This window comes from Candoia aspera, chromosome 6 (assembly GCF_035149785.1).
Source record: "Candoia aspera isolate rCanAsp1 chromosome 6, rCanAsp1.hap2, whole genome shotgun sequence".
Lineage (NCBI taxonomy): Eukaryota > Metazoa > Chordata > Lepidosauria > Squamata > Boidae > Candoia > Candoia aspera.
This window is the reverse complement of record NC_086158.1, coordinates 5486697-5508146: the sequence shown is the minus strand read 5'-3', so window position 1 is coordinate 5508146 and position 21450 is coordinate 5486697. Positions and strand designations below refer to the sequence as shown.

At 41.9% G+C, this 21450-nt stretch overlaps 2 protein-coding genes across 2 annotated transcripts in view; one reads left to right on the top strand and one right to left on the bottom strand.

Moving 5' to 3' along the window:
- ABCC5 (ATP binding cassette subfamily C member 5) overlaps positions 1–21450 on the top strand; it is a 528771-nt gene that overhangs the window by 120623 nt on the left and 386698 nt on the right. The gene's annotated exons all lie outside the window — the stretch shown is intronic.
- The window catches only part of LOC134499608 (cytochrome P450 2J2-like), a 163213-nt gene that overhangs the window by 139288 nt on the left and 2475 nt on the right, over positions 1–21450 (bottom strand). The window contains exons 2-3 of the mRNA XM_063306333.1: positions 6915–7077; positions 4116–4265 (exon numbers count right to left, since the gene is read on the bottom strand). Of these exons, the coding sequence (XP_063162403.1) occupies positions 4116–4265; positions 6915–7077 (313 nt within the window). The remainder of the gene's footprint in view (positions 1–4115; positions 4266–6914; positions 7078–21450) is intronic.

Sequence of the window (21450 nt, the reverse complement as noted above, 5' to 3'; positions counted from 1 at the left end):
ATGAGATTTCGGACTTTTTTGGTCACATTGAAGGTAAGCTGCTTGTGAAATGTATCCATTTGGTCATCATAAAACCTTAAAAATTAAATATTTGAGGCATCTACAAGATATTAGTGCTAGATTTTTGTTTTGTTGTTGTTTATTCATTCAGTTGCTACCGACTCCTTGTGACTTCATGGACCAGCCCACGCCAGAGCTTCCTGTCGGTCATCAACACCCCCAGCTCCCCCAGGGACGAGTCTGTCACCTCTAGAATATCATCTATCCATCTTGCCCTTGGTCGGACCCTCTTCCTTTTGCCTTCCACTCTCCCTAGCATCAGCATATTCTCCAGAGTGACCTGTCTTCTCATTATGTGGCCAAAGTATTTCAGTACTGTCTTTAATATCATTCCCTCAGGCGAGCAGTCTGGCTTTATTTCCTGGAGTATGGATTGATTTGATCTTCTTGCAGTCCAAGGCACTCTCAGAATTTTTCCTCCAACACCACAGTTTAAAAGCATCGATCTTCCTTCTCTCAGCCTTCCTTATGGTCCAGCTCTCGCAGCCATATGTTACTACAGAGAACACCATTGCTTTAATTATGCGGACCTTTTTTGTCAGTGTGATGACTCTGCTCCTAACTATTGTATCAAAATTTGTCATTGCTCTTCTCCCAAGGATTAAATGTCTTCTGGTTTCCTGACTGCAGTCAGCATCTAAAGTAATCTTTGCACCTAGAAATACAAAGTCTTTCAGTGCCTCTATGTCTTCTCCCTCTATCTGCCAGTTATCAATCAAGCTGGTTGCCATAATCTTGGTTCTTTGAGGTTTAGCCGCAAGCCAGCTTTTGCACTTTCTTCTTTCATCTTCATCATAAGGCTCCTCAGTTCCTCTTCGCTTTCAGCCATCAGAGTGGTATCATCTGCATATCTGAGATTGTTAATGTTTCTTCCAGCGATTTTAACTCCCTGGATTCCTTGGATTCCTCAAGCCCAGCATGTCGCATGATGTGTTCCGCATACAGTTGAATAGGTAGGGTGAGAGTATACAGCCCTGCCGTACTCCTTTCCCAATCTTAAATCAGTCCGTTGTTCCGTGGTCTGATCTTACCATTGCTACTTGGTCGTTATACAGATTCTTCAGGAGGCAGACAAGATGACTTGGTATCCCCATACCATTAAGAACTTGCCAGAATTTGTTATGGTCCACACAGTCAAAGGCTTTAGAATAGTCAATAAAACAGAAATAGATGTTTTTCTGAAACTCCCTGGCTTTTTCCATTATCTAGCGGATATTGGCAATTTGGTCCCTAGTTCCTCTGCCTTTTCTAAACCCAGCTTGTGCATCTGGCAATTCTCGCTCCATGAATTGCTGAAGTCTACCTTGCAGGATCTTGAGCATTACCTTACTGGCATGTGAAATGAGTGCCACTGTTCAATAGTTTGAACATTCTTTAGTGTTTCCCTTTTTTGGTATGGGGATATAAGTTGATGTTTTCCAATCTGATGGCCATTCTTGTGTTTTCCAAATTTGCTGGCATATAGCATGCATTACCTTGACAGCATCATCTTGCAAGATTTTGAACAGTTCAGCCGGGATGCCGTCGTCTCCTGCTGCCTTGTTATTAGCAATGCTTCTTAAGGCCCATTCAACCTCACTCTTCAGGATGTCTGGCTCTAGCTCATTGACCACACCATCAAAGCTATCCCCGATATTGTTATCCTTCCTATACAGGTCTTCTGTATATTCTTGCCACCTTTTCTTGATCTCTTCTTCTTCTGTTAGGTCTTTGCCATCTTTGTTTTTCATCATACCCATTTTTGCCTGGAATTTACCTACAATGTTTCTAATTTTCTGGAAGAGGTCTCTTGTCCTTCCTATTATATTGTCTTCTTCCACTTCTGTGCATTGCTTGTTTAAAAATAATTCCTGATCTCTTCTGGCTAATCTCTGGAATTTTGCATTTAATTGGGCATACCTCCCCCTATCACTGTTGTCTTTTGCTTTCCTTCTTTCTTGGGCTACTTCTAATGTCTCAGCAGACAGTCATTTTGTCTTCTTGGTTTTCTCTTTCTTTGGGATGTATTTTGTTGCCGCCTCCTGAACAATGTTGCGAACTTCTGTCCAGAGTTCTTCTGGGACCCTATCTACTAAGTCCAGTCCCTTAAATCTATTCTTCACCTCCACTGCATATTCCTTAGGAATATTAGTGAGCTCATATCTAGCTGATCTGTGGGTCTTCCCTAATCTCTTTAATCTGATCCGACATTGTGCAATAAGAAGTTTGTGATCTGAACTACAGTCAGCTCTAGGTCTTGTTTTTACCGACTGTACAGATGTCCGCCACCTTTGGCTGCAAAGGATGTAGTCAATCTGGTTTCAGTGTTGTCCATCTGGTGAAGTCCATGTATAAAGCCGTCTCTTAGGTTGCTGGAAGAGAGTGTTTGTTATGCACATTGAGTTGTCTTGGCAAAATTCTATCATCCTATGTCCTGCTTTGTTTTGTTCTCCCAGGCCATGCTTACCTGTAATTCCAGGTGTCATCTGACTGCCCACCTTAGCATTCAAGTCTCCCGTGATGAAAATAACATCTCTTTTAGGTGTATTGTCCAGTAGGTGCTACAGTTCCTCATAGAACTGCTCTACCTCAGCTTCTTCAGCATCTATGGTTGGGGCATATATTTGGATCACTGTGATGTTAGATGGCTTGCCCTGAATTCGAATTGAGATCATTCTGTCGTTTTTTGGATTGTATCCAAGCACTGCTTTAGCCACTTTACTATTAATTATGAAGGCTACTCCATTTCTTCTGTGGTCCTCTTGTCCACAGTAGTAGATCTGGTGGTCATTTGATGTGAAGTGGCCCATTCCAGTCCATTTCAATTCACTGACACCCAAAATGTCGATCTTTAATCTTGACATCTCACCAATAACCACATCCAATTTGCCCTGGCTCATAGATCTTACATTCCAGGTTCTAATGGTGTGTTGATCCTTCGAACATCGGATTCGCCGTTCACCACCAGCACCGTCGGCCGCTAGCCGTCCTTTCAGCTTTGAGCTAGCTGCGTCATCACGTCTGGGGCTAGTTGAGCTCATCCTCTGTTCCTCCCCAGTAGCATTTTGACCATCTTCTGACCTGGGGGTCTCATCTTCCGATGGTATATCGACATATCTCTGGTTGTACTGATCCATTTAGTTTTCATGGCAAGAATACTGGGGTGGGTTGCCATTACCTTCCCCAGGGATCGCATTTAGTCTGACCTCTCTGTCATGACCTTCCCGTCTTGGGTGGCCCTTCATGGTTTAGCTCATGGCATCACTGAGGTGCTCAAGCTCCAGCACCACGACAAGATAACAATCCTTTGCTGAAGATTAGTGCTAGATGAACAACCCTATTTTTTCTGGACTTAAGGACACATTTGGAATTTGAAAACATGTTCCAGACCACATCACAAAATGGCTAGTTATAAAATGTTGGAATCATCTCTCCACACATGTTTTCTATGTTCATAAACACATACAAACATACATGCTATGGATAAATTAGCATAACACTATAATAAAATTGGATTGGATCATTTATAATTCATCAGATTGCAGGAATAGGCCCATTGTATGTTTGAGTGGTATTTCCTTTAGCTTTTTCTTTCAAAGGAGAAACCTTTGACAATCACTGTTACTTCTTGCAGGATCTTGCAACCAGCCATTTCAAAAATCATGCAGGATCACATAAATATCACAATATCCTGCTTTAAAATCTTGTGTCATATGTATTTCCTCCTTCCTCCTCCCTCCCTTCCTCCCTCCCTCCCTTTCTTCTCACATACATACACAAGAAACCTTTGACAAGCCTTCTTATTTCTTTTGCAACCAATAATTTCACAAATCTTAGAAGGTTTTATGACTTTACTGGTTCTCAAAATCTTACATTAAATCTCACAAGAACATCCATCTGATAGAAGCTATTTCTTTCCCCAAAAATAGGAGTCTATGAAACAGAGGAAAGTTGGGAGACTTAAGGACACAATAGAAGGTTCTGAATGAACTTAGTCATAAGTGAACAGCGACAGACCCTTGAAAGATTTTTGCAAGCTGAGACTCAATCCACCATCACCTCAGATGATCACATACCCTTTGTATGTGCAAAGACCTCGATCAGCTGCTGGGCCTCCTCTTGGATTTGACTTTCCAAGCCTTTTTTCCCTAGTCCCAGCTTCCTCATGGTAACAGCACCAAACCGTCTTTGCTGCATCCAGATGTGACCATTTGAGAAGACAATACCTGAGGCCATCAAGGAACAATCAGAAATTATTGCTCACCAAAATTAATAGAAAGATATTAGGGTTGATAGCCTAGAAAATATCACTGTAATGTTCTGTTCCTTCATATACTTTCGGATGCCGGTTTTTCACTGATGACGCTGGATCCCACCGTACTGGACAATTTTCATCCAGTCTCCCACCTCCCCTTTTTAGGGAAGGTAGTTGAGAAAGTGGTGGTATTGCAACTCCAAAGGATCCTGGATGAAACAGATTATCTGGACCCTTTTCAGTCAGGTTTCAGGCCTGGATATGGGATGGAAACAGCATATTTCCATCGCACTTTTGGATGATCTCTGGCGAGAGCAGGATGGGTGCAATGCATCCATCCTTGCTCTTCTTGACCTCTCTGTGGCTTTCAATACCATCGACCATCATAATTTTGTGTTGATTCTGGGAGTCATGGGTGGGTGACGCGGTTTTGTGCTGGTTCACCTCCTTCCTTCAGGGCTGATCCCAAGAGGTGTTGATAGGGAGTGAGAGATCTGGCCCACAGCCCCTCCTTTGCAGGGTGCCTCAGGGTTCAGTACTCTCTCCACTCCTTTTTAACATCTACATGACCACTGGGTGAGATCATCTGTCACCATAGGATGAGCTATCATCAATATGCTGATGATACCCAATTATACATCTCCTTCCCAGGTGACTTAAGTGATGCTGTGACCACCCTCTCTCAGTGCCTGGAGGCTGTAGGGGTCTGGATGGGGAACAACAGGCTTCAGCTGTACCCTGGTAAGATGGAGTAGCTGTGGGTTGGGGGCTTCTTGGCATCCAGGAACTTACCATCTTTGGCTCTGGATGGAGTTGTACTGCCACAGGCAGACCCAGAGCAGAACCTGGGGGTTCTCCTGGATTCACGACTCCTGCTCAAAGAGCAGGTGGCAGTTGTCGCCACCTTTCCTGGATCAGGAGGCCTTTGTGTTGTGCACCAGCTACACCCTTTCCTGGATCAGGAGGCCCTCCGGTGAGTCACTCATGTCCTAGTCATATCCTGTACAGACTATTGCAACATGCTCTACATGGGGCTACACTTGAAGAGCATCCGGAAGCTACAGCTGGTTCAGAATGCAGCCACGTGAGCAGTTTTAGGAGCCCCAAGATGGCGCATATAACACTTTTGCTGCACAGGCTGCATTGGGTGCCAGTTTGCTTCTGGGTCCAATTCAAGGTGTTGGTTATCACCTTTAAAGCCCTACATGGTATGGGTCCAGGTTACCTGAGGGACCGCTCACCCCCATTGCATCAACCCGTCACACCCTGTCAGGCAGAGAGGGCATGCTACAGACACTGTCCATGAGATATTGTTGATTGGCAGGGTCCAGGAAGAGGGCCTTCTATGTTGTGGCCCCCACCCTGTGGAACACATTACCCCCAGAGATGAGGCAGGCCCCCAATCTCCTGGCCTTCCAAAAGGGGGTGAAAAACTGCCTTTGCCACCTTGCTTGGGGTGGGAGGGGGGATAGACAATCATAGGGTGGTTGGTGCCATGATGTGACTCCGAGGAACTTATATTTTATATAAATTTTAAATATTTTTCTATATTTTATATTTCATATTTATATTTCTATGATGTATTTGTTTTAACTGTATGTTTTACATTTCTTGTTATTTTAACTGAATTGTAATCCGCGCAGAGTTGCTTGCGAGACGGGCAGCACAGGAATATGAGAAATAAATAAATAAATAAGAATCCAATCCCTACTTTATCCTTTGAACTACCCAGAGACACTGGGAATCAGGTGGCATATACATTTAATAGATGATGATGATGTTGATGTTGATGATGATGATGATGATGAGTGTAGGATTCAAAAAATGCAATCAAGAGAGGGAAAAATCATGTTTCTCTACCTAGAAAAAGCCATAGAAAATCTTGGCCTTTAATATTATAGAAAGCCTTAATTGTTACAAAGATAAGATAAAGAAGTTCACCCTGATTATGTGAGAGGTTTGAGGTCATAGCTGACCTCATGGTGGGCCACTAGCTCTATTTTAAAGTATTCAGACAGACTCCTTCTGATAGGATATATAAAATATCTCTGAAATTAAAACAATATATAATATTAATCACAAGATCGGAAATCATGGAGAGAGATGGCTTATGGAATCACCAAGGGTTGGATACAACTGAATGGATAATTTGATTCAATAATATTAATATAATATTAATATTGTAAAATGGCTGGCTATATTTTCAAGTTGCTTCTTAATTTTCATATAAGATATGCTGTGCCTTGATTTGAGTCTATCAAGAGCCCCATGTTCCATGGAGTGGCTCCTCGTATAAAACACCATATAACCTTCCTTTTAAGAATAATTTCCTATCACTTTTCTTGATTTATGTAAGCTCTACCAAATAGATGATGTGACACTCTCTTTGCCTCATAACATATGTAGTTAATAAATGCAGGGTAATGGCACTTCTAGAAGTGGCTGGCAAAACTGGCCAGCAGGTAGAATGGTCAGAGAAAACTTGTGCTACTTTTCATGTTTCTGTAGAATAGCCTTCTCTAATCTCCAGATACTTTAATTCAAACCCTGATTGTTAGCCACATTGGTTTTGAGTGGTACAGTATAACAGTAATATCCTACAGTTTTGACTGTGGCTTACCTCTATTTTTGAAAACAGCTAAAACAAAAGGTGTGAGCGGACGATCAGCAAAGGCTTCTGAATGGTCAATCAATCCTTCTTTCACAGCTTGGTATCCAGAGAGGATTATAGCATGATAATTCCCTACCCACAAAGAATAAATATTCCCATATTGCTTTGCAAGCTGCAGTTTGGAAAAAAGAGATATACATTATTAGAATATATATTATTCTTACACAGTTTCAGCTTAATAATAAACCTTCCATTCTAGCTTCTTGCCTTGTAACTTCCCATCTTCCTTTCCTTCTCTTACATCAAGGCTCAGGAAACTTCAGACCATAGCCATGTGTGACTCCCAACACCGGTGCTGGATTTTGGAACAAGCTAAAGAGGCTACAGCTTAACAGCTTAGGGACGAACACTATGAGGGGCTTCTGAATATTGAATGATTTAATGTCAAATGAAGAGAAAGTAAATATCATTGAGAGTATGTGGTTTATACTATGATGATAAACTTAGGTAATGTTGTTTTAAGAGATGATGTTAAATTTGTTGGAAGTCCTGGCAAATCCAGCATGCCTCATTAGCATGTAAATTGAGTTGTCCCACAATGCAACTCTGAGGAAGCTGTTTGTTGCCACTCCCACTTTCTCTTTCTCTCTTTCCCCTTCTTCCACCCAGGGAGAAGCAAGCATGCTGCTCTCCATTCATCAAGGCCATGTGCTTGGGCCTTGATGAAGGATTCTGCCCCTTTCTTCCATGCAGCTCTTGGCAGCTGTAGGGCTGAGAGTTTAGGGCAAACTAAGTATTTAGAAAGAAAAGAAGAACAAAGGAACTTCATCTTTTCCACCAAGATGGATGTAACAGAAGCAACAAAGAATAAAGTCAGTAAGAAATTCTTTTACTTATCTTAACCTAATCTGTCTAAGTGTGTAATTCTTTATGCTTGGGAGGGCTGAATGTGTAAGATCAATAACCTGTGTTTCTCTGACATGCTCACTGAAGCTATCTAAGATAATTTTCTTTTTCTGTGTCAGCTTCTCAGCTGTGTTATAAGCTCTGCTCCATTTCAGTGGTTCTAGCAGGCCACTAAATTGGCTTCAAAATTCCAGAGGGAAACATTCTGGTAGGCTGAAGGAGGACCTGGATACAGGGTGCTATATGATGCACAGACCATTGTTTCAAGCACAGAGTGTCCTAAGCTATCCATGACTGAAGCTGTCATAAAATGTGCCTAACACAATACAATCAATGAGTTGAAAGAGACTTCGGAGACCTTCTAGTCCAATTGTAGTGCCATCCCACATAAATGGTTTTGCAGCTCCTGTGGTTTTGAACATTAGCATCTTTGAAAATTGTAAGTAAGAAATCATGATGAATTTGCAAGATAACTGTTTTTATAAGATTCTTAAGGCTTTGGGGGTTTTTTGTTTTTGTTTTTGTTTTGCATCTTCATGAAGTATATATAGGAAAAATCCTTATTATCTATTTTTTATTATTCTTTTGCTATAATATATTTTTTAGCGTTTTGCAGCTTCAAGCTTCACATAGTTTAAGTCTGGACATTGCTTAATCTGGCCTCACCCAGCACTATGTTTGTGGCCCTCCCAAGATGACATCATCATCATCATCATCATCACCAACAATAGAATCATAATAATATTGGCCTTTTCTCTTTTGAAATAATTCCACAAAAAGAGTGTAGCGTTGGGATTCAAGATGATGAGTTGTGAACAGAGAGAGAGAGAAAGAGATTAAAAGCTGTTCGCTGACTTTGTGGAAAACATTTGCAGCCCAGAAGAAATACAACCTTGATAGAAGCTACTTCACTAGACACAGCATGTATGAAGAACTTCAAGGACAAGCTCTTGGCCAAGCCGTGGCAATAAAAGCAATGTCCCACTAGTGCAGGGGGAGGAGCATTTTAATATATCAGTTACTTTGTTTTCACCACGCAGGTGTGAGTCTTTCATGCAAAACTGTTGCACACTGTACAAGTGTTATAGTGTGATCTGGAGGACTTCTGGATAGAACCTGCAAAAATGTCCCATTCTTTGGGACAGCATGCAGCCATAAACAGTTCTTTTTTGAAGGTAACAGTGGCAAAGAACTCTCTTGGGGGAAGTTTACCTGGTATAAACTTGGAGAATCAACTGTGAGTGCCAACATTAACTGTTCAGCTTGACTATGAAGAAACAACCACAAACGACCCAGCAATATCCATACATATCCATATCAAGCAGAGGAAGTGCTTGATATGAGCCAGTTTGGTCTAGTGGTTAAGGTTCTGGGCTAGAAACCAGGAGACTGAGAGTTCTAGTCTTGCCTTAGATGTGAAAGCCAGCTGGGTGACCTTGGGCCAGTCACTCTCTCTCAGCCCAACTCGGTGCAATGTAGATTAGCCTCCTTGTAGACTTGTCATGGCTAAATAGTCTACACATCTGGCTTCTGGACCTCACAAGGATTTCCCAGTAAGAAAAACAGCATGAACACTGAACTGCTATGCCATATGATAAAAAAAAAAATGGAAGTGCCATGGCAAGACAAGACCCTGCAGGAGATGTACCATCGACTGATAGCTGAGGTGGCTGACTTTGGAAAATCCTACCAGTGGCTAGAAAGGGCTGGACTAAAAGACAGCACTGAGGCACTGATCAGAGCAGCACAAGAACAGGCACTAAGCACCAGATCCATAGAAGCAGGGGTCTACCACACTAGACAGGACCCAAGGTGCAGACTGTGCAGAGAGGCCTCAGAGACAGCCCAACACACAGTGGCAGGGTGTAAGATGCAGGCAGGAACAGCATACACTGAATAGCACAACCAAGTTTGTTGTTGTTTATTCGTTTAGTCGCTTCCGACTCTTCGTGACTTCATGGACCAGCCCACGCCAGAGCTTCCTGTCGGTTGTCAACACCCCCAGCTCCCCCAGGGACGAGTCCGTCACCTCTAGAATATCATCCATCCATCTTGCCCTTGGTCGGCCCCTCTTCCTTTTGCCCTCCACTCTCCCTAGCATCAGCATCTTCTCCAGGGTGTCCTGTCTTCTCATTATGTGGCCAAAGTATTTCAGTTTTGCCTTTAATATCATTCCCTCAAGTGAGCAGTCTGGCTTTATTTCCTGGAGGATGGACTGGTTTGATCTTCTTGCAGTCCAAGGCACTCTCAGAATTTTCCTCCAACACCACAGTTCAAAAGCATCGATCTTCCTTCGCTCAGCCTTCCTTATGGTCCAGCTCTCGCACCCATATGTTACTACAGGGAACACCATTGCTTTAACTATGCGGGGCTTTGTTGTCAGTGTGATGTCTCTGCTCTTAACTATTTTATCGAGATTTGTCATTGCTCTTCTCCCAAGGATTAAGCGTCTTCTGATTTCCTGACTGCAGTCAGCATCTGCAGTAATCTTTGCACCTAGGAATACAAAGTCTTTCACTGCTTCTACATTTTCTCCCTCTATTTGCCAGTTATCAATCAAGCTGGTTGCCATAATCTTGGTTTTTTTGAGGTTTAGCTGCAAACCAGCTTTTGCACTTTCTTCTTCCACCTTCATCATAAGGCTCCTCAGTTCCTCTTCACTTTCAGCCATCTAAGTGGTATCATCTGCATATCTGAGATTGTTAATGTTTCTTCCAGAGATTTTAACTCCAGCCTTGGATTCCTCAAGGCCAGCTTGTCGCATGAGCACAACCAAGTAGCTGGCATTATATACAGGAACATCTGCACAGCATATGGGCTAGACCCTCCCAAATCCAGATGTGAGATTCCACAGAAGGTTGTGAAGAATGACAGGGCTAAGATCCTGTGGGACTTCCAGATACAGAAAGACAGGCAGGTCCTGGCCAATCAACCAGACATTGTGGTAGTAGACAAGGACCAGATGACAGCGGTGGTGATAGACGTAGTGGGGGAGGGACTCCCACTCCCCCAAGCTGGGGGAGGGGCTCCCACAGACCCCAGGAACAACATCACAGCTCTCTGTCCAGAAGAGTGCTGTGCTAGGAGCAGCTGAGATCCTGCGCAGAACCCTCAAACTCCCAGGCCTCTGGTAGGGGACCTGAGGTTCAGGAAGACACATACCACTCATATGGGTGAGAAGGGAATTTTATATATATGTATGAATGAATGTATGTATGTATGTATATGTTGGGGCCAAGGGAAAGGATATATATCTTTTCCCTTGGCCCCAACACCACTGGATACACATTTGGGGGAAAGAGAGAATTTTTTCTCTGCAATGTTTCTCAGGCTTTGGAACTCTCTGCTTAAATAGATTAGGCTGCCTACCTTTCTGTTATTGTCCCACCAGTATCAGAAAAAGTGATTCAGGCAAAACTTTGATCAGTAAGATGATTTGTGGCTCAATTGGGTGTGGACTGTTAAGGCTGTGTTAGTGTGTGTGTGTGCACACGTGCATGCTCTTAATTTTACTTTTATTGTTCTCAACTGCCTTGAGTGACACTTCTTGGCTGAAAAGGTGTGTATCAATAAAATAAAAATAAAGAATTGACAAGGATGTGAAGAAAATCCTTCTGGACTCCAGCAGGGTCCATTTATTCCAAGACCTTTTGGAGCTCTCCACAGCATTAGAGCCAGCATGGAATGTAGTTGAAAAGATGCCAAGAAATAGCTCATTAAAGGCAAGAAACACACTGTGGATTTCCTCCCTTGGATCATGCTGCATAAAAAAAATTCCAATAGAATAGAATATCTGTAGCTCAGGGTTGAACTGTGGAGTGCTTGGTGCTTTCTGAGCTTGGTTGTTTGCTTGCAGGCATTTCATTACCCAACTAGGTAACATCATCAGTGTCCAATGTACCTACTTGGCCAATGAAATGTTTGGCTAATGGCTAATGAAACAACCACACTCAGACAGCACCAAGCACTCCACAGTTCAACCCTGAGCTACAGATATTCTCTCCTATTGCAATTTTTGGAGCTCTCCACAGCATTAGAGCCAGCATGGAATATAGCTGAAAAGATGCCAAGAAATAGCTCATCAAAGGCAAGAAACACACTGGGGATTTCCTCCTTTGCAGCATGTTGCATAATCCTGCCTTGAATATCATAATTCTCTTATGTACCAAGAAAAATACATCACACAAGTCAATTTGTTTCGAGCTGTAGTTCCCTGTGAAAACTTCTCTGATTCTTTATAACCTGAGCTAAAGCTTACAATGTCATTTCAGTGGCAGCAAGTGAGTATTTAATAAACAAGTACTTATTTAACAAAGCCACTTAAAAGGCTCTTTCTAGATCAGATATTTGCAATGCAACTTCAAAATAGTTTCCAGGCATGATGAAGATAATAGTGAGCTGACTCACATATATACAGGCTGTGTTTACGCAACATGTTTAACTAGCTCAAGTAAAGGCTCAGAAGATTTATTTGCTGAACACTGTAAGATAGTTATCTTTAGGTAATTTTTATTTGAGTGATGTTTTTGTAGTGGCTTATCACTTTGTGCAAATTCAACCCAGGTGGTTGTTTTATCATTCAGAGTATGTGCAAATCCAGCAAATGGAGAATCCAGTTACCAGGTAAAGTATGTTGTTTGAATCCAACCATACCATCTTGCAGGACCAAAGAATGGGCTTTTGGTTTACAATGTGTGCAAATCAGCTGCCATGAAAAAATAAAATTAAATGTCCATCCCTGTTGGAGGCATGTAATGATGGGGTGGAATAGTTCAGTAGCAGATGACAACAGAGACATGTATGTGCAGCAATAATTGGCATCTCCAATGAAAAAACACAGGATAGCTGCAAAAAGTCCTTCCCTGAGAGCTTGGGAATTTCTTGCCAGTGGGCAGACTTAGTGACACCCAATTCAGCCCATCAGGTGTAATTCAGAAATTGGAGGTTGACCCAGAAGTCACTTCTGAGATGGTTTAGCTGCAGTTCATAAGCAAGGCAAGGAAGGACTCCCCATGCCTGTGGAAGTAGAGGTGTATAACCACTCCCTCCCTCTTCCTGACAGTTTTCTACTTTTACAAAATCACTTTCACACAACAGCCACTACAAAATTAAATGGATTTCAGAGGATGAATACGCAGATAGTGCTTTCATCAATCAGAAAGGGAATAACTGCTTTGTCTGAAGCAAATGTAGACATTGATTTATCTAGGTCGATTTCTTGGCCACAAGGTGGAGGTGATTTTCCATTGCCACTTGCAGGACAATTTTGAAGTCTCAGTTACATCCCTGGAATTCCTAGGCTGTCTCCCAGCCAAGTATTAACTAGGCCTATTATACATAGCTTCCCAGGCCAGATCAGAACATGCATGCTGCCACTTACTGGAATGAGGTAGCACACATGTCCCAATGAGAAATAAGTCCCATTGAGTTTCTTAAAAGTGCTTTCCATTTAACAGTTACAGCCTAAGTCAGAGGTTGAGTTCACACATTACATTAAATCATAATGCAATGTATTGGATTTGGAGCGGCACATGATGCAAACCCTGCTGTTTGTATAATTATTCAGTACACCACTAAAGTAAATAAGGCCTTGGTGCAAAATATGAGCCCAGTTAGTAGTCCAGGACCTCTGTTGTTTACACTGAGGAAGTGAGCAAACCTGTGCTTACCATATACCAGCCTTTCCCACTGCTTCCTTCCAGATAGGCTGGGACTACAATTTCCAGAATTCCCAGACAGTATAGCTGAAGAATTTTGTCAATTGTATTTCTGAATCCTTGGAAAACTACCAAGCTGGATGTGCTTGCCAGTAAGATGTAGAAAAAAGAAAAAGAAAAAAACAATTCTTCATTGGCCAAGCTCCACCCCAAATATCATGTCCAGTTGTGGACCCCATACAGGATTCACACAAGGGATTCAGAGAAGGGCAACAGGGATAGTAATGAGACCAGGAACTAAGGGTAAATCCACATTGCCTTCTTATTCTGGGGTAAAATAGCCCACTACCCATTTTCCAAGCACAGTTCTGCCTGCATCTTCCTGTTTCTCAGTGTCCTCCCCCAGCTGAGATAACCTAAGAACAGCTTAAGGTGCCACATTCTGATGTTTTCTCTAATGTCCCACCTCAAAATGCTGTGTGCAAGCAATGGAGGGTGTGTTGACATGCATCAAGATGGTGGCCTAAAATGATGTGCTCCATGCTGGCAATGTTGTAGCTCCAGTTCATTCTGCTGGTTTCCTGTGGGACCACCCACTTCAGTCTGGCCCCTGACCTCTTCACTCACTCCTTAGTCCACTTCTGAGTTGCAGAGATGCTCAGAACTCTGTCTTTCAGAGCCCCTTTAATTTCTTTTTTTAATGGGTTGGAGAGTGTGAAGCCCTGAAATTCATCAGCCCATGCCTGACTTAACACAAGTAATTGAAAGTGTAATGGCAAGAGCTTAGCTGTAGTCCTTCTATAGCTTGCCTAGCAAAGAATTCCTTCCCAGTGACAGCTGCTCCCAGGGAAGCCCTGGCAGCTCACTTCCTCTCTTCACATTATGTTCTTAGGTTATGTTACAGATTCCACTCAGATTCCCCAGGTTAAAGCCATTTCCCAGATCTTCAGCAGCATGTCTCCATTGGCTGCATCTCAGCTGCACCTAGCCAGATGACCACTAGATGGCGGCCTATAGATACAAAAACCTAACTCTTTGATGCCATCTAGCAGTCAATAAGTCAAACAGGTGGATGGTACAATGGGAAAAAATGGATTGTGTGGAATAACTAAAACACTGTGCACACCAAGTGGAAGAGACCTTTCACATCCTGGATGACAACATGCAGAGCAGGAATTTCAGCTGAAGGAACTACTAATCATGACCCTTAGAATGTTGCACATTGGAATTTTGCATGTTAAAGGTGTATGGAGAGTAATGCAGCATAGACCTGTTTTGGGGACATGATAATGACTCACTGTGGGAACAGCAAGGTTTAGGGCGCCATGATTTCCTGCTAACTCAGAGATAAGAGGAAAACATGGCAAAGCAGCTGCATGGATGTGGCAATGAGGCTGCTCAGGAGAGCAGAAATTCCTACAAAGAAAGATGGAAGTAATTTGATATATTTAGCATTGAGAGGACTGAGTGATAAAGAAGTACTCCCTCAAGTCAAGCTTGGTTCTTGGTGATTGCAACCCTGAAGTTTTCTGGCAACAGTGTTGATGTGATTTGTCATTACATTCTTCTGGATTAAAAAAAAATTATAGCCTGCCTTTCACCTTATATAAACACCCTACATCTCAGTATAGCCAGGAATCTTAATATACTGAACCTGGTTATTAAATTAATCCCTTTTCTGGATTTCTACAACACATGAAATAACTAAAGCCTAGGCTGAGTGACATATTAAACCACAAAAGAGCAATCAAGATTAAAACTAATCAAGTTTAGCATGCTGTGCAAATGTAGGCAGGAGGCCTCTGACTGACCCAGGAAAACATGTTGTGCTGTTTCCAAGTGATCTTCAAATGAGGTGAGGCAGGCCCCATCGCTCCTGACCTTCAGGAAGGCCCTGAAGACTTGGCTCTGCGGTCTCGCTTGGGGCGGGAAGGGGGGTAGCCATTCTTGGGGGTGGCTTGCGCGTCAGAGCCCCTCCCACCAGATTGGCGCCTCAGAGCCACTTGGATTTTATATTTATTTATATTGTATTTTATATTGGTAATTTGTTTATTTTTATCGGATTTTAATGTTTATTGTTGTGGTATGAATTTTATTGTAAAGTCCCTCTTGGGGTAGATGGGTGGTAACAAAATTTGAGTAATAAATAAATAAATAAATAAATAAAATAGGGCACATTGCAGTAATTCAGGTGGGTGGTAATAAAAACTTTAGTCACTGTGGTTAGTCATCCTTTCAAAGGTAGGCAAGGTCAGGAAACAGGAGTTGCTAGAAGCCTTGGCTTGCTTGCTTGCTTTCTTATTTATTTATTTATTTATTTATTTATCTATTTGTTTGTTTGTTTGTTTGTTTGTTTATTTATTTATCATACCCATTGCATAACTACCCATTGCATAACCATGACCCTGGGTGGCACATAGAAGATTAAAACTTTCAAAACATCATACAGCAATAGATACCTAAGATGATGATGATCATCATAATGCATAACATATGCCTGGGCCTAAAAAAATCCAATATTAATCTGTACAGACGAAACAACAATATACTTTAATGCAGTTAGGGCATGATAACAGAATCTGGAAAGCCTGTTACTGTTCCCCTCTACTTCAACTTACACTTAACATAATCAAGGGTAAGTTGTGTTGAGTCTCTTTTTCATATTTTCTATTTTCCCAGGACTAAGATATCTCTTCTGAGATGTCCTTCCCAGTTTTCAATCAAATCCATATTCCATCACAGGCTAGGGTGTCCCACCAACTGGGCCATAATTAGCACACCATCCAAATCTGGGCAAAGACTCACCGGCCACAGCATCTGTCAACCTATCAGTAGCCATGAAGTTAGGAAGACTCCCAATTTGCTACCTCCTTCTTTGAATGGGGGAGCACCACATTTTCAAGAGTTATTTACAGAGACCCCTTTTGCATAAACAGTAACTCCAATTTATTTGACCACAAATTCAGCTTTTTTGGTTCCAATACAGAATTGAAGAGCCTCCAAACACTGGTTTGAGACTTCCACAGCATCACTAGATTGGGCCAGTTTAGAAATATATACCTTAGTGTCATCAGCTTACTGATGGAATCTTCCCCTGAACTGGTAGATGTCCTCTTTATCAGTTAAGTATCAAAGGGAAATCACTGAATCCTAAAGGATTCTGCAAGTGATGGCCACCAGGCCAACCTCTCTTCCCCCACTGCCACCAACTCAGGTAGGAGTGAAAGCACTGAAACATTATGCCCCCAACACCCAACCCTCACAGGAGGTATAGGAGCATACCATAGTTGATTGCATCATTCACCACACAGACATCTGGGGGGAAAAAAAACCAGGAGTGGAGCACTTCCCATATCCAGACCACAATGCAGAAGAACCAATGCTATTTTCACCCCATGTCCGATCTAAATCCAAGCTGAAATACTTCTATATATTCTGACTCTTTGAGAATGCTCTGTAGTTGGGACTTCCAGGAGAGTTATGATAAACTGAAGAAACTCTGCCAAAGCAAAGCCAATGACTACAGCAAAGACCAAGGAACAGGTGAGTAGACCAGTTCCTAGAACCTCTCCGGATAAGGAGAGGATGGAAGATAGCCCACACGTGTGCTAGACGGCTGCTCCTCACAAGGAGACCACAGGACAGTGGTTTTCTGTGGGTTTGAGTGCCGGGAGATGACGGGATCAGCCATCTTGCTGGCAACTGTGGCAGATCCTTTTAAAGGAAAATAAGTTCTCAAACCTCACTTTCTAATCACTTTTGGAAATTGCCTGTCAACTATTCTAAAGCTATTAGAGATCTTCAGAATGACAGGTTTGAAATGTCTTCATTGAGTGAGTTTATCTTCACCTCTGAACAAAGAAAAATTAATTACAAGCTTAAGAACTTAAAGAATTTGAAATAAACAGCAAAAAGCTAAATAAGATTTTGATCTAAGAAAGTTATAAATAGATTAAAGGACCAGATAAATTTGGAATACTAACCTTTACTATAAGATTTTGGAATGAACTATAAAAAAAATAAACAACTTCTCTTGGGAAATAAACTTATTTTGGTTATTCTGGCAATTGCAAGTCATAACAAAAGATAAGTGATGATTTTATAAACTGGACACTAGAAAGGACTAAAAGTTTTAAGGAAAAGAAAAAAAAATACAAAGCCTGATGACATACAGAATGATAACAAAACGTTATAACATTGGAAATATTAAAGGAGATCTTTGAAGAATGGAACCAGAAGATAGTAACGACAATATCAACACTGTCAGTAATAGATATCTGCTTCTATGGATAGACCATATCTAAAAGATGTTAATGAAGGAATGACAGATGTGGAACAAATTTCATTTGATATGATAGAGAAAGTACAGAATGTGGAACTACAAATGACAGGTCAAGAGAATGATTTGGAAAAGAATGCTTTACTGGATATACAAAAGAAACTGGCCAAAATTTTAAAAATTAAAAGGGAAATACAAATGATAAACCAAGAGAATGACCTGGAAAAAAAATTTTATTTATTTATTTATTTATTTATTTATTTATTTATCATATTTTTATTACCGCCCATCTCCCCCACTCAGGGGATGTTTTCTTATTGGATCTACAAAAGAGGCTTGTTAAAGACTTGATGAAATATGTGTGATAGAATAAAGAAGAATTGAAGAGAAATCAAATCCTACGACAATATTTGATTGAATTAAAGAGCAAGCCTGTTAGAAGTAAAAGGAAGGAATATAAAGTTGGTTTATTTGATCAAGGTTAAAATAAGACTTTTTTTTTTTTTGCAATGTTCTGGCAACCCTTTATGGAATTTTTTTCTGACACCAGGATTGAAAAGTTGATGTTTTATGGATTTGCTTATAGATAAAGGATGGAACATGGGATGCAGACATATCTGTTTCACCCTTTAGGTGGTGAAGAGTTACTAAATTTGTTGAGCTGACCAAAGGAGGACATGGAGGCTGCCAATGTGAAGACCCGGAAGCTCCTCTCAATGTACACAGGTTTCCACCCCAAGTCCAACACCCAGAGACTGTACACCAGGTGGAAAGAGGGCAGGCAGAGTCTGGTGAGTGTCAAAGCCACTGTCCTGGACTAAAGAGCATCCAGGGTACATCAGAAAGATGGCACCCAAAGATGAGCTGCTGAGAGAATGCCTGAGGCAGCAGCAGACATGGAAGGAAGATCAAGCAGAGGAAGTGCCATGGCAAGACAAGACCCTGCATGGGATATACCATCAACAGATACTGTAGCTGAAGTGGCTGACTTTGGGAAATCCTACCAGTGGCTGGAAAAGGCTGTACTAAAAGACAGTACTGAGATACTGATCATAGCAGCACAAGAACAGGCAATAAGTGCCAGATCCACAGATGCAGGGGTCTACCACACTAGACAGGACCCGAGGCGCAGACTGTGCAGAGAGGCCTCAGAGACAGTCCAGCACATACTGGCAGGGTATAAGATGCAGGCAAGAACAGCACATACTGAATGGCACAGCCAAGTAGCTGGCATTGTGTACATCCCAAGTCCAGATGGAGATTCCACAGAAGGTCGTGGAGAATAACAGGACTAACGTCCTGTGGGACTTCCAGATCCAGACAGGCAGGCAGGTACTGGCCAATCAACCAGGCATTGTGGTAGTAGACACGGACCAGAAGACAGTGGTGGTGATAGATGTAGTGGTGCCAAGTGACAGCAACATCAGGAAGGAGTATGAGAAGCTGGAGAAGTGCCAGGGCCTGAAGGAAGAACTAGAGAGGATGTGGGAAGTAAAGGCCGAAGTGGTCCCAGTGGTGGTAGGGGCACTTGGGGCTGTGACTCCCAAGCTGGGAGAGGGGCTCCCACAGACCCCAGGAACAACATCAGAGCTTTTTGCCTTCTATCCTAGCCCTGAGCAAATGTGAATGCAACCCTTGGCTAATAGAGTATAAGGAAGCCCATAACTTGTAATTGTTCCAGAGAAGACAAAAGAAGATTTGGTAAATTGTTTGCTAGTGCAGTAAATGGTGTTAATCAAGATTTGGTTGGGGTGGTGGTGGTGTTATTCCCACAAATGTTGACCATGGCTCCCTAAGTACTTATGTCTCTGTGGGCATCTCCTTTGACACTCACTAATCTTTCTACCCTCTTTTTAAAAAAAGAAAAACATGGGAGAAAGTATACTGCAAAGAAAGATGACAGCAGTGCTACTTCCAGTCTTAGAAAATATAAATGGATGCATCATACTCAGCCATCCCACATGTAGTGAGAGATAATAGTCCTTTGCTTGTCATCTAGGGGCATTTGTGGTTGGGGTGTTTGGGCATAAATGTATTAGTTTTTCATGTCCTTTGTGCGTGTGTGTGTGAAAGCATACAGTCACCCATGGTTCTAGGTTAACCTGTCACATATACAGTAAACCCAGAGAGACGTATTGTTCTTTCTAGTTTCTGGCAACCTTGAGCATGGAAGAGATAACATGTTTTCATAAACTATGCCATAAGAAAAGATGGCTATTACTGAGCTGGCAAAGGAGGAGAAAGCTGTTGATTTAAATAAGTCTTCCAGAAAGAAGAAAGAGAAGAGACGGCAGTGCTTTGAGTGGCAGACCAGCACGGTCTCTAGGCAGCATTGGCTGTTGACTGTTTGCTGTTTCTGGGGCCGCCTCAGGCAAAACTCTTGATTTGATTGTGAAGGAAGGGTCCAAAGACCCACATGGCACAAATGTACCCTGTGCTGATGGCTTCTGGGAAGCCAGAAAACAGGGAGGCCACATCTTGCCAACCAGAGAAAGTAACTTGCAGCCCAAGGGAGAAAAATGCCAGCCAACGCAATTAAGCCCTTTATTTATTTCTAAGTACAAACTAGGAATACAGAATAGAAGCACCAGTGCTCAGAGTTAGCCAACATTCTAGACTGCAAACATGACATGTTAGACTTTACCAGAAGAAGAAAGCTTTGCTTTGCTTGTAGAAAAGAAATTTTGCTTCGCAATTTCTGACTACTATATTATCTGTTGGCTCTACATTGCTTCATGTTTTTTATCGCTGCTTCTTGGCTATTTATCAGTAAGAAAGGATGGAGAAGAAAGAGAAAGGAATTTGGCCTGTTTAGTTGAGATGCTGTGATGAAACACTATCTGGAACCAAAACCTGTTTTGCTTTGCTGTGTTAATGCAAATGCAAAGGAAAAAAAATATCACAAGAAATGAGGTTGCTGTATCTTGGACCAAATCCTATGAACTCCAAAGCCCTCGTGTGTGTGTGTGTGTGTGTGTGTGCACTTCACCTGCGAGGGGATACTCTGTGTGCCCACAGTCTATGAAGCGGGAGCTGGAGGCAGGCCTTTTTCATGTCTTCACCATGCTTGTTGATCTGGAAGCCATTGGAGAGAGTTTTGTTTCACTGGGACTCAGAACCTAATTGGTGGTCATAGTTTGCCTATTTGCCAGTTTGTTTAATTATTTTTTACTTTCAAACTGAGATTTTAAGATGTTTTTTGGATGGGTATTTGGGGCTGAGGAACTATTTGGCTCGTTCTCTTTATTGTTAATCACCCAGAGTGGTAAGATAGGGGAGTATATCATTTTCTGTAATCTGGTTAAGTAGGCTGAATTAATATGGAGCTCATGAAGTTCAGATCCCACTTTTGCCCATTATCTATAATGGTTGGGATCTGGACACTAAAATATCAAGTTGTCAGATTTGTTAAAACAGGAATTGCTGTTAATTGCACACTTTTACCTTTTAACAGATCCCGCAGCTGCAAAAAGCCTTGGTCTTTATTATCTACAATGCTCAATACTATAAGTGAGAAACTATATAGGCCTCCCCCAATCATTGTAGCATAATCTTTCATGGACTATAACTTGTTTCTCCAGATGCATGGAATAGTTTTCTGAGATAACACACCAACAGTTGAGGAGAAGGAAGACGTGTAAACAAGGATATCAGCAGTATGTGAAATACACGTGATACAAGAATGATTATAATCTTATTAATA